This window comes from Parasteatoda tepidariorum, chromosome 9, assembly GCF_043381705.1.
Source record: "Parasteatoda tepidariorum isolate YZ-2023 chromosome 9, CAS_Ptep_4.0, whole genome shotgun sequence".
Taxonomy (NCBI): Eukaryota; Metazoa; Arthropoda; class Arachnida; order Araneae; family Theridiidae; genus Parasteatoda; species Parasteatoda tepidariorum.
Window position 1 is genome coordinate 84062474 of NC_092212.1, and position 14557 is coordinate 84077030.

A 14557-nucleotide genomic window follows, 5' to 3' on the forward strand; every position below is an offset into this window, starting at 1 on the left:
ATATAAAAATAATTAATTTTTTGCAATCTTAAAAATTTGAATTATTAAATTAAAAAATACTAGTACCAAATTAAACAAAACAAGAGCAAATTAGAGAGTAAATCAAACTCTGCACGTTTATACACCATTATTTATCTTTGAACTTTATCTTTAAAAAACATTGAAAGTCATGCTCCGTAAAAAATGAGGAAAAAAAATGCCATTTCGCTTTCTATCAAACCAATAAACGAAATAAATACTTAAAAAAAATTAATTAAAGTTAAAAGTCAACATTAAAACAAATCGTTTTTATCTATATCGATTTAATTTCAAACGCATGATCCACGAATTAAACTTTAAATGAAATTTATAATGCAATTTAAATAAGTAACAAATTGCCTCTTGATTAGCTTTTCATTTTAAATTAGTAAAATCTATTCCTCACTTTGAAAAATTAAGAATAACTCAGTGCACTACCTCGAAGAGGCATTAAAGTGATACATTAATTGACTGGGTAATTTGGTTGTATAATTTGATATCAGAAATTTTGCGTACTGCTATTGTGCACTCAGGTATTGTATGCACAATTAAGGCTTATAAACCAGGGGTTTCCAACTTACACCGGAAACTTACCGGGGGCCGCAATTAAAAACACCAGTCAAATGGCGGGCAGCAACTTTATCAAAATATTATATCGGACTCTTTTATGTTTGAAGGAACATTTAATATTACCTACTGTCAGATTTTTATCAAGTTGTACTAAACAAAAGTATTGAATTACAAATTAAAATAAGAAGTAGATTAGTAGATTTTTAAAAATATTTAATTGCATATAAAAAAAATTCTGGTCACAAAATTTACAAGTGTAAATTATTTCGTCAAAAATAAATGGTTTCAAAAAGTTAAATCGGAGAATTTCTTCAAGAAAATTTCTGATACACGCATGCTAAATTATATTCACAAAATACACTAAAAGGNTGATTAAATATTTTCCTGGGTGCAAAACCTAAGACATAAATTTTTTTGCACTGTTGGTATGTTATATTTCACAGAAAAGAAGAAAATAGGTTTTTTTAAATGAAAGAAAAGTACTATTTTAAACCCGTATTGAGTTTTTTGACACGAAAATTGTCCGCAAAAAAAAATGCCAACTAATATATTTTAGTTTACGGGCCACAAAAAAAGGCTTCGCGGGCCGGTAACCACTGTTATAAACCTTTTCCAATTCTACTCCTCACATTTCATGATTTGATATATTTATTTGAAAATATTAAGCGTAATGGTGTATATGAACTGAATAAAATACATTTAATTTTAGTAATTTTGCTCCACTTTTTAAATATTTTAAGAATCGTATACGAACCACGAGTTTTCTTTTAAATTGAGGGGTTAAAAAAGATCTACAACAAAAATTGCTATTGAATTTTAAAAATCATTTTAACCATGTTTAATAGACAATTTATATCAAACGTTTGTATACCTTATTATCAGACGCAAATATCGATTAAAAAGAACTGGTAATAATTTCTCTTTGTCATAAAAAAGAAATCATGTCTAAATTAAATAATTTGTAGGTGTAAATATTTTGTTCCTTTACTTAGCCAGAAATTGATTAGCAAAAATAGAATTTTTATTTTTATCTCTTTCACGAAATAGAAACAAATTAAAAACTAGTTTTCCCATAATAAATTACCAATTTTATAAAATTTAATGCTATCAATAGATATTTATTGCAATAATTCAAATTATTAAAGTACAAGTAAAAATTATATAAATCACTTATTTTGACAATCAGTTAACAATAGTTGATTTTGTCTTTTGTTCAGAAAATCACGTTTTCAAAATATTAGAAAAAGAAGCACAATGTTAAGTATCGAGGTAAACATAACCCTATTGCCACGTTAAAAGAAATATTCTAGAGTAAACATGAGTTTAAAAAATAATTTGTGTCAGATATTAAAAATTTACATACAAGTTACAAGTGTAACAAACCAAACCAGAGTCATCTTGTAAGTTTGCACGATTCAGTTTTTAAGCTTATACTGTTTTAAAATGTATTGTCTTTAAAAAAATTAAAATAACGTAAATAAAATCTGCACATATATTTAAGAATGAAATCAATTTTCACTTGCTTAGATCTTATTTTTATCTTAAGTGTTGACATGGACTCTATCAACAACTTATAATGAGAGAGTCTCAACGAAAAATTTTCTTTGGATCTACCGAATTAAATATTATTTTTAACGCTTGATTTACACGAAGTAAATAAATAAATAATAAAAAAATGAAGAAGAAAAATTTCATTTTTACAAATATGTAAACGTACTGAAAAAAAGGGACATTTTCTCTCTTTAGGAAAATGAAAATATAAAAAAAAAATTATTTCACTGAAAATAAATTTAACAAAAAAAAAAAAAAAAAAATCTATTTCGCATTTTTCAAATGCACATTTTCTTTGCTTCATTGCACTACTAGTTTATAATGAACAGCCATTTATTAATATTTCTCATCAAATACAACTAATTTAAAACAAATTCCAATTGTTGAATAAAGCTTAAAAGTTTTGATCAAAATATTACTAAAATTCCCTTTCAAATATTTTTTTTTTAAATTATCAAGAATGAAGAAAATTGTGATCTCCAAAAGGAGATCAAAGGTTACGCATTGGCAAAATGGTTGTTGTCTNTTTACAAGGACATAAATATTTTTTTTTTAAATTATCAAGAATGAAGAAAATTGTGATCTCCAAAAGGAGATCAAAGGTTAGCCATTGGCAAAATGGTTGTTGTTTAATTTTATTTTTATTTTATTCACCTGATTATTTTATTCACCATTATTATATTCACCTGAATTAGTATTAAAAACGATCCAGTTTGAACCGTAGGTTAGAATTCCTGATTTTTAATTAAAACAATAAAAGCAAAAATATCGTTCAAATGATGAAATTCTCTTTTATTCATAACTCAATAAGTATTTATGGGATATCTCTGGTCCCATATCTCAAAAATAAGCTCACCAATTTAATGCAAAACAAAATTAAAAGTGAAAATAAGAATTATACAAAAAATTATCATATAGCAGCGGTCGCCACAGCAACGCATGCAATAACGACGCATGCGCACTGTTTACTATTACTCTTGAATACAGTTGATAAGTGTGATGACGTCCAAATAAGGTGCGCACGCCAAAACAACACCACATTTTGCCAATGGGTAAAAAATTATAATTTTAGCTAATAGTATTATGCTGAGCCCCGGTGGTTCAGGAGATAGAGCGCTCGCCTCCCAATGTGATGAACCAGGTTCGAATCCCTGTGGTAGCTGATTAATAAGAATTTTGATCTCTGCTCGTAGAGGTCCCGTAGTGGACTGACCGTTAAGACACGGTTCTCATCAGATCACCGAAGTCAAGCATCACTGGCTGCGTCAGTGTGCTGGTGGGTGACCACTTGGATTAGTCTGCGTAGGGACCGAGGGTGTGTGGTATTGGTTCTCGTTAAACTGTTCTACCGTAAAGTGCTCTACTTCGCATTCAGGTCATCGGGCTACCATTGGTGCCATCCCCTCTGCAGAGGATNGAATATTTACATATTCATCCTCAGGGATGCTTCCCAGACCGTCGCCAATAGCCCATTGTGCAGCTCCAGTGCGACGTATATGAACTACAACAACAACTCGGCTCGTAGAGATCACACAGCTGACGTAAAAATATCTTCAGTGGTAGACGGGTCATGGGTTCGACATTTACAAGGACATACATATGTTTGGAATAAAAATATCCAAAGCATATTTCTTACTTATTTTTAAGCAAACTATGTAAGAGCATATTTCATTTACTTATTTTTAAGCAAAACTGTGGATTTATTTTTCTTTAGATTGATCATTTCTTTTTACACAGTCCCCGGCCAACTTAATAGACGCACTGTAACATTTTTTGTAAAATCTTAATTATCAGGTGATACTATACAGTTTAATAGTTTTTACGCGACTGAAACCGGTTTGCACTTGTTTACATTTGCGTATCAGTCGGCTAAATAAGACGATATATAATATAAATTAGACGATATATTATATAAATACAGAATATTCCTTATATCAGATATTATATTAGTACATTATAAGAATTAGATCAAATTATTAGACGCACTGTGGTGTTTTAATAATTACATGATTTGCACAAGTTTATGTGCAATGCTTGTATAGTTAAACATAAATGTTATTCAGGAGCTATTTTATACACTTCCTATTTGTATTTATTTTTTTTAAAGTATTGCATTGCAATGTTAACCAATTGATACACGAACGTAAGCAAGTGCAAACCGGTTTCAGCAACTTAAAAAAATAATGTTATCACCTGATAATTAAGAATTTACATAAAATCTTATAGTGCGTCTAAATAATTTGACCATGGACTCTGTAGGTCACTTTTTTTTCCTTTCAAATTCAAGTTTAAAGGCATGGCACATTCATTAGAGAATACCTGCCAATTATTTTTTATATTCAATGTGGTAGAAAAACTTTTGCTCGTTTCTAGTTTTAATAAATTTGATTCAACTTACATTTAAATACTTAATTGAACTAATACAATGCTGAAAACAATTAACTGCTAACTTAACTAACTAACTTAATGCTGGAAACCAGCCGACAGTTTTAACAAATTTGATTTATCTTACATTTAAATACTTAATTGAACTAACCAACAATGCTGAACGCAATTAAAGAATATTGAAGGTGTGGGTTGATCTTCTCATTTGCGAGCGAAGGTGTTGTTGACGAAGAGTGGCATTCACATTTCGGTGTCTCCGTGCCGTAAGCGTTAAATAACAGTCTTCATTGGGCGTTGTTGCACGTCTACGCCCCTGTCCTGATCTTCGGCCTGTATTTTCAGTCTCCAAAAAAAGCGTTCCAGATTCTGGAAATCACACTTCGTGAAACTCCAATCTCACATAACAAAATAAGATTTATTTTAACTCTGCAAAAACCTTTTAATGTAAACCTAAAAAGGTTACGAGTAAACCTTCTAGAGGTCTGTGACAATCTGCTCTATTCTACGCATATTATTTTAATCCAAAACCTTGGAAAACAACCTTTTATGTAAAAACCTTAAATCGAGGTTGACTTAGGGGTTTCAAGCGTGAAAAAAAAAAATCCTTTGATAATCTTATATCTAGGTAATTATAAGGTTTCTTTTCGCAAAGTCTTGTATGCTCAGATAAAATCCACCTTGTCTTGAAATTTTAATGGACGAGGCAATTTGATTATGATGATGAAAATAATTTGTAATCCTTTTAGGATGAAAGGTTTGAAACTGCAATACTTTTGCTTCATTGAAAAAAGGTTTTTAGTGCAAACATTTTCGCGACAATAAGAAGAAAATTCCGACACGAGGTAGCCGCAAAGTGACATGCTTTCTGGGAATGGCTTCGGCCCACCTCCAACCAACCAACAACTCATCAAGCTTCTGATTCGGTTAAATGTGACATCGCACACTCATAGAAACAACGCGCTTACTGAATGTCGATCATGCTTTTCCGTTAAGAGTGAAAGCCAAATCAAATTAAACGTCAAACTCAAAATCTGCAAACTGCGAAGCTTGAAAATAAGAAAAATTTGCCTTTGTTACTCTCTTCTTCCATTTTATGTAAGAAAAAAAAATTGCTTATACCGTTACTTAATACAATATCCTTTAATTGTTTTGAAAAGTGTACTTAATGATTTGACAACTTCACTCAAATACTTAAAACATACACAAAAAGGACCCGAGCCAGGCTGGCACCGACTTAATATATCCTCAGTGGTAGACGGATCATGTGTGAGAGTCCCCTTGCAGGCTAACCGTGGGAGGTTTTCTTCTCCTTGTAACCCAAATTCGGATCAGTTCATTCAAAAACTCCTCCCCGAAGGCAAAATTTCTCCGAATATTTGATCCAGGAGTTCCGTTGTCTTCTGGATTGGGTTCAAAATTACAAGGCTATAAAGTTGAACATTAGTAGTCGCAGACCCAAAATTGGGTCGGCTGTTCAACGAGAGTTATAAAATAAAATTAAACATCACTGCAGTAGTTATATCACTACCACCATGAAAAAGCTTTTTCGAAGAGCGTGAATGTCATCAGTTTGGCAATCAATTGATTCGCTGAAGACTTTTAAATCTATAAAACTTTACTTTTTTTGTTTTGAATTTTAAATAAAAATTTTTAAATACGAATTATTTGTATTTTTTAGAGAATCAGTACAGTATAATTCTTTTTATATAATGCTTAAATCAAGCATGAATGCCAACGCAAACCCTTCAACACGAGAGGCTTCTGCGATAGTCAACCACAGCAGATAATGTAAGTTGCTCTTTATTTAAGTGGTACTAGAGTTACACAATGGGCTATTGGCGACGGTCGGGGAAAACAACCCTCAGGATGATCCGAAGCCATGCCATCGTAACTTCGATCCTCTGCAGAGGGGATGGCTCCCCCGCTTTGGTAGCCCGACGACCTGAGCGCGAAGTCTAGCACTTTAACGTAGAACAGTCAAACGAGGACCGATACTGCACACCCTCGGTCCCTACGCAGGCTGATCAAAATGGTCACCCCCCGTCTTACTGACCGCAGCCAGTGATGCTTGACTTCCGTGTTCTACTGGGAACCGTGTCTTTGGGGCACTGGGCAGATAATTAAAAAATAAATAAATAAAAATTTAATAAAACTTTTATAATAGAAATTAAGAGTACGACTATTCGTCCTTTTATATATCTTTTAAACTATTTACATGTAGTTCTTATAATTCTTATTTATTAAAATGATAATACATAGCCTTTGCTATCAGTAGATAATTTATTTTAAGNTCAAAATCTATTAAAGAAAGCTAAAATAAAAACAATAGAAGATGAAATTAAAAAACGAAGATGGAGCTGGCTCGGGCATATCCTTAGAATGCCCAAAGAAAAAATTACATCTGTTGCGCTTACATGGGCCCCTGATGGTTAAAGAACAAGATGAAGACCCAGACTTACCATCCAGCGCATGCTTTTGGGCGATTTAAAAGAATGTGGAGAGGAAGCAAGATCTATTGCTAGAGACAGGAGGCGTTGGAGGGATTTGCTAGAGGCCTTAAGTGCCCAAAGGCACGTAGAGGATAAGTAAGTAAGTAAGTATTTCGCCGTAAGTCAAGATTTATTTAAGCGAATGGAAAAAGTTTTGCACACAATTATAAAAATCGTTTACCCAAAGATAATTCCATGCAGAAAATAACTTTTAGTAAATTTTTATGATTTTTCATTATCTTATTAAATATGAGCCGAACCAATTTCGAATAAGGTATAAAAAATTTTATATCATTTTGAAGAATATAATTTTATATGACAAAATTAAAAATTTGTGGGAAATCGGTGTAATTTTAAATGAGCCATATTTATAAATTCGATTTCTCTGGAATAATTCCACTGATTTTACGAAAATTTTGTTAAAAACAAAATAATAAACCACCTCCTTGAACCATTAAGATTGACTCCAAGAACGTGAAGATCCGATCATTAGATCAAAAGCTATTTAGAGTGCCCGTTTCTTTATTTTACTAACTGTATGAGAAAGAAAAAAGAAATGTGGAAACTAGAAAACCTTCAAATTTCTTAAACGTTACATTTTAAAACCATTTTATTTTCTTTAATATAAATTGATTTATTAAATGCTAAAAAGCTGTAGAATAAGTAATAACTAAGTAATAAAATATTATATTCGAGTTCTAGACTTACATCGCGATAGTGTTAAAACTAAAAAAGCAGAAAATCACTAAATTTACTTTTAATGCAAATTAATAAAAAAATAATTTGACAAATTCCAGATTTTGAATGATATTCAATCGAAAGAAAAATTTATAAAAATGCAAAATCATACTGTTAAAAAACTATTCATTTTAAGAGAAATTTGAAAAACAAAAAAAAAGTTTTTCTGTTTCAAATATTTCAAAGACATTTACTTTTAGGGAAAATAGAAAACACAAACTTGCAAACGGAAACATTTAAACAATATTTCTTTTAGGGGAATCATTTAAATTTTTCAAAAATTCGGTTTAATCTCTTTCAGTTTCATATTTTTTAAAAATATTTATATTTAGGAAAAATTAATAGAGTTTCAAATCTTTAAAAATTATTCATGTTAAGAGAAAATTAAATAAATATTGTAATTTTAAATCTTTGGAAGTTATTTATTTTAAAGGGGAGATCGAAAAAAAAAATGTAAATTCAAATTTTTAAAAGTTTTTTCTTTTAAAGGAATATTTTTAAAAAAAGAATGCGATTTTGAATCTTATATTTCCTTTTTTATTTGTTTTTAAGGGTTTTTAATTTTTCACTTTCATATTTACATCTTTTAAACAAATATTAATTTTATGGAAAAATTAAAAGAAATTTTGTTTTGTAATTTTAAATTATAAAGAGATATTCTTCTTAAGAGACGTTTATTACTTACCACAATTACAGCTAAATAACATTGTGCAACTTCGAACATCAAACTGATTCCTAGAACCTCAACTTATTCATTAATGGAATCAAAATGATAAATGATTACACCCATCATTCCATTTAAACAGAAAAATAAAAAGAAAAACCGCAATTAGATCTCGGAAGCCGCCGGGCACGTCTTATTAATCAAAAAACGATGTAAAAAAAGGGAAACAAATTCCAGTTCAATCCAACCTTCCGACCTTCAGAAATAAAATTCTCTAACAACCATAATCCCCCAAATTATTATCGTTTGCTTTATAAAACAACAAAATTATCGTTTGCTTTGCAATTACAACAAAAATATTCATTTTTTAACAATGAGTTGTTTCAATATGTGATACAATATTTAAATAAAATTTACCTCCAGTAATTCCATTGTGGGCTTCATAGATATATTCCAAAGAAATAAAGCACTAGTTACACTATTCCATAAAAAACAAACAAAAAGCAGACGATACGAAACGTGTAGTTATTAAAGAGTGCGATCGCGCAAGTAAGGCAGAAGCCGGCTACGTCAACTCGAACCGAAATCGTTTGCTGCCATCAGCGCCGCTTAATGACGGCCAGGATTCTCGCAATTTTCCTCTTAGTGCCTTTTGTTTATACTTCTATTTTATCTTCAGATTTATTTGTAGTTATTCCTAAACACATGCACGTTTTAATTATGTAACTCATAAGTCAACACATTCGAGTGCTTATTTTTAGATAAAGTTCGGAAAAATTTGAAGAGCAGCTAAAATTAAAATATGCCGATCCAAAGTAACAAAAAACATCCGTTCAATACGTTAATGAACCACGGATCAAGGGACAAACAGTTCATCATTTCTAACCATATCGTGAACAAGGGCCACCATGTAGCTATTTAATTCAATTTAAGCTGCTTTAGATAATTTCCGTGGTTTTCTGTAGATTGCACAGTGGGCCCATATCATGCCCCAATGTGCGGCCTCGAATTTGTCTATAATTCTGTGGCTTGATATGGTTATATATATATAGTTAATGTAATATATCAGATCAAGTTCAAACAATATAAGTTAATATAAAGGGGAGATGAGGGGCACTATAATATTCAAAACATAAATTTTCATATTTCTTACGTTTTTATTATAAACTAACTTCGTTCCGACCCATACAATGGATTATGACTATCTGGCTGCGCCATCAAGCTTTTTCATTTCCGTCCTTTTGCATAGGTGTTATTTTTTTATTATTGTATAGGTCTATTGTGTTATTGTTGCTCATATATATGTAATTATTATAATATATCTGACGAAGTTTCAAAACTAGGCTAATATTAAAGGGATATATGAGACATTTTGTTTTAAAACCGTCGTTGAACAGCTGACCCAACTTTAGGTTTACGACTACTAATGTTCAACTCCTTGTAATTTTGAACCCAATCCAGAAAACGAGGAAACTCCTGGATCAGTACCAGCAGGAGGTATTGATTTGCTATGGAGGACGTCGTGACTCGACAGATTTAACATGCATCGGTCACCATTTACTACACAGGGCGTTTTCGGCCGACGGGGATTGAACCCACGCCCTCTTAGACATGGGCCCAGTGCCTTACCAACCGGGCTATCCCGGCGTATACATATGGGACATTTTATTTTATAACCGTCGTTGAACAGCCGAATCAATTTTATGGGTTTACGACTACTAATGTTCAACTCCGTAGCCTTGTAATTTTGAACCCAATCCGGAAGACAAGGGAACTCCTGGATCGAGTATTGGGAGAAATTTGCCATGGTGCAGGACTTGTTGATGGAACTAACCCGCATTTGCGTTACAAGGAGAGGAAGACCACGAGAACCTCCCACGGTTAGCCTGACGGCTAGAAGACTCTAACCCATGCTCCGGCCACCACTGAGGACATTTCACGTCAGCACTGTGGTCGGTGCAAGCCGGATGCAGAATTAGTTTCGACCAGCCATCGCCGGGATCGAACCCTGGTTCACCTCACTGGAAGGCGATCCCCTGAGCCATCGCGGCTCACACATATGAGACATTTTATTTAATTTTATAACCGTCGTTGAACAGCCGACCCAATTTCATGGGTTTACGACTACTTCCGTTCAACTCCGTAGCCTTGTAATTTTGAACCAATACAGAAGACAAGGAAACTCCTGGATCAGTACCCCCAGAGGTACATGGAGTGTTGTGGGAACATGGAGGACTTTGAGACTCGACAGATTTAACGTGCATCAGTCACCATTTACTACACGGGCAGTCTTCGGCCGGCGAGAATCGAACCCACGACCTCTTGGATATGGGCCCAGCGCCCTACCGACCAGGCTATCCCGGCCCTACATATGAGACATTATATAAATTCAGAACACAAGTTTAATTTTTTTATTTCTTAAGCTTTCTTTATAAGCAAACTTAAAAAAATAGCTATGACCGAGCGCGCATTAGCACCCACGGTCTATCGATGGCTACCGTGGGCGCCCATAGGCCCGTTTTTTATTTTCTCATTTTTTTTCTCAATACTTACATGCGCCCATCGCGTAACAAATTTTATTTATTTAATCATGAAAGGAATACAGGGTATTCCAAAAGTGCCCTCCTCTCTTCAGAAATATCAAAGATTTTTACTCTAATTTTATAATTGTAATAACGTGCTACAGGGAGGTATTAAAAATGTACTTTTTGTTGCAAGGTCTATAGCAGTGGTTTCCAACTGGCGGCCGCATCCGGCCCGCGAAGCCATTTTTGTGGCCCGCGAACTAAAATATATTAGTTGTCATTCTTTTGCGGAAAATTTTCGTAACAAATCTATATGGGTTTAAAATACTTTTCTCGTTAATAAAAAACTAATTTCTTCGCTTCTGTGAAATTTATCATACCAACGGTGCAAAAAAAATTATTTCTCAGATATTGCATCCAAGAAAATATTTTTTCAAATACAAAAATAATCGTGTATGTTTTTTTATTTTATTTAATTTTTTTGTATTTTATGAATATAATTTAGCATGTGTGTATCAGAAATTTTCTCGAAGAAATTCTCCGATGTAACTTTCTGAAATCACTCATTTTGAACGAAAATATTTACACACACATTTGTAAATTTTATATTTAAAATGTAAATATCTATTCTCTGGTGGTTGCAGCAGACAAACCTCAATCTCGTCATTGAACATTTTGTGTGCTACTATGTAAGTTTTAATACCAACCTTTTTAAAGTTTTATATCTTAACAATTAGATATCTGTTGCACATTAATTGTTTAATACATAGGTGCACATTAAAGTTATTGTAGCCCGAATTTTTTAATATGCAATTAAATATTTTTAAAAATCTACTTCTTATTTTAATTTGTAATTCAATACTTTTGTTTTGTACAACTTGGTAAAAATCTGACAGTAATATTTAATGTTCCTTCAAACATAAAAGAGTCCTACATAAAATTTTGATAAAGTTGCGGCCCGCCATTTGATTTGTGTTTTTAATTGTGGCCCCCGGCCTCATGTAAGTTGGAAACCCCAGGTCTATAGTAAGGAGCCAGGCCTATTGAATAGTTTTGTGATATGCTGCTAATGCAATTAAATAAAAATTTGATTCGTAGAAAGTAAGAGAAAAGTGAGTGAAATCACTAATTTACTGAAAACGGAGTCTTTAACTCAATTTTTGAAAAGGAATCTGAATTTTAAAAAATAACTTTTTTATCCCTTTAAATTGTCTTGCTGCACTGTGGGCCAGAAGACTATTATCTTTGGGCAAAAGTAAAAAATTAAATTTTCAACTAAAATATGTGTAGGCAGTTTTAATATAGCCCAAATTAAGTATCCATAATCATTCCAAACATTATAATTTACTTTTTGAACCGACGAGAGTACAATTTAATGAAAAATATGTTTAAAAAATTGTTTTAAATGTAACTTTTAAATTTTTATTTCAGAAATATATATAGGAATTTCACCTTAGTGTTACATTTTTATCAGAGTAATTAGTGTTAAATTATAGTACAATTTTTCAATTGGTTGGATTAGTTAATACTCTTGACAAACTTATAGTTTATATCTTATCATTTGACATTTTACAATGTTTGAATGACTTTCGAAAATTAGTTCCACCTTAACGTTTTATTGTTGTCTTCTTTGATGTTTCTTCTTTCGAAAAACCCTGCCCCATTTTGCCCGTATTGCAAAGGTGGACTAAATATACCGAAAAAGCAAAAATTATGTTTTTTTTTTCATGTTTCCGCGTTATTTTGTAATTAATTCGCTTTATTTTGTAATTAATTCGCTTTATTTTGTAATATTACTTCGGAAAATATAATTTTCTTTTCATTTTTAATATAAAATTACGAAAATTATTATATTTTAATTGCTTTATTTACTTATTTAAACGTTCTCTATTATTTTTTTATTTTTGCTCGACATATTTCAGCCGCCATTTTCTTTTTTTTAAGGGGGGGGGGTATTTTTAGATTTTTAGTGTAATTCAAAATTTCAACTATGAATTCAATTTACCTGCACATAAAAACCCCTAAATACAAATTTTGAAACAAATTTTATCGAAATACTAATTTTGGCCACGAAACCTTGACGCTGCCCCACTGTGCGTTGGTGTAGTCATAACACTGTATAAAATTACTTTTTATAATTAAAATTACAATATTTCTACCAGAAAATTATAATTCCTAAATGCAGATTTAAGAAACATATGAAGAAGATAAATAACAATTATTGATTTCAAGGTTAAAAAAGAAATCCTTTAGTTTTCATTTATGAGATTTATCACTTCCAGTATTCTAGAATAAATATCTATTTTAATTAACATTTTTATCGAGCATATAATATTTTATGACATTCAAATATATGAGCATAAACATTGAAAAATCTTTTTGTCCTTTAGCAGACGCAGACAGTTTTATAGATTCTTTAAAATCAATTGTTTTGGCGGTTTTATTTTCGATAGAAATTATTGTCAAAAGAATTTACGACTCTCTTGTGTCAATGTAGACCTTATAGCTTCCAATATAGGTTTTTACAGCTTCCAATTTGCTTAAAGAATGTTCACCACTTACTGCAGATAGTGAGAGATTGTTAACAAAATTCTTAAACTTATCCATAAGTTTGAAAAAATATCTTCAAAGTTGTCTTTGTGAATGAACATCATGATATCAAATGGAGATATAATACCTTATTACTTTTTTTTGATGATTGCATAATGCTATCATAATATTTTAAAGGTATTTTCCATTCAATATACGCCATTTTGGCCCCGCAGTGGACTGATCGTTAACACACGGTTCCCAGCAGATCACCGAAGTCAAGAATCACTGGCTGTGGTCAGTGTGCGGGTGGGTGACCACTTGGATCAGTCTGCGTAGGGACCGAGGGAGTGCAGTATTGGTCCTCGTTAAACTGTGCTACCGTTGAGTGCTCGACTTCGCGTGCAGGTCGTCGGGCTACCGAAGCGGGGGTGCCATCCCCTTTGCAGAGGATCAAAATTATGATGGCATGTCTGCGGATCATCCTCAGGGATGTTTCCCAGACCGTCGCCAATAGCCCATAGTGCAGCTCTAGTGCGACGTAAATGAACTACAACAGCAACAATACGCCATTTTGTTAAAAATTATTTCTAAAAATGAAAAATTATTGTCGTCGACAACCGCAACATNTCGCGTGCAGGTCGTCGGGCTACCGAAGCGGGGGTGCCATCAGAGGATCAAAATTATGATGGCATGTCTTCGGACCTCAGGGATGTTTCCCAGACCGTCGCCAATAGCCCATAGTGCAGCTCTAGTGCGACGTAAATGAACTACAACAGCAACAATACGCCATTTTGTTAAAAATTATTTCTAAAAATGAAAAACAACCGCAACATAACATAAAATATATTTTGTATTTTATAACTGTCGTTAAACAGCCGATCCAATTTTCGGGTTTACGACTACTAATGTTCAACTCCGTAGCCTTGTCATTTTGAACCCAATCCAGAATTCAGGGGAACTCCCGGATCAAGTATTGGGAGATATTTGCCTTCAGGGGTCTGTTTAGAAGAAATTTGGGTCCGTTAACGGACCCTTCACAAAATATCTTTTCATAAAAACGGACCCTTCACAAAATATTTTAACTT

At 32.4% G+C, this 14557-nt stretch overlaps 1 protein-coding gene across 2 annotated transcripts in view; it reads right to left on the reverse strand.

Annotated features, from left to right (window-relative positions):
• The window catches only part of LOC107443004 (septin-9), a 73928-nt gene extending 64886 nt beyond the window's left edge, over positions 1-9042 (reverse strand). Inside the window, exon 1 of one of the 2 annotated variants that reach the window (XM_071184832.1) lies at positions 8833-9042. In XM_071184832.1, the coding sequence (XP_071040933.1) occupies positions 8833-8859 (27 nt within the window). In that variant the 5' untranslated portion in view covers positions 8860-9042. Of the gene's footprint in view, positions 1-8436; positions 8491-8832 lie in introns of those variants that run through there. The other variant, XM_071184831.1, reaches the window with a different exon arrangement.
• Between the last annotated feature and the right edge of the window lie 5515 nt (positions 9043-14557).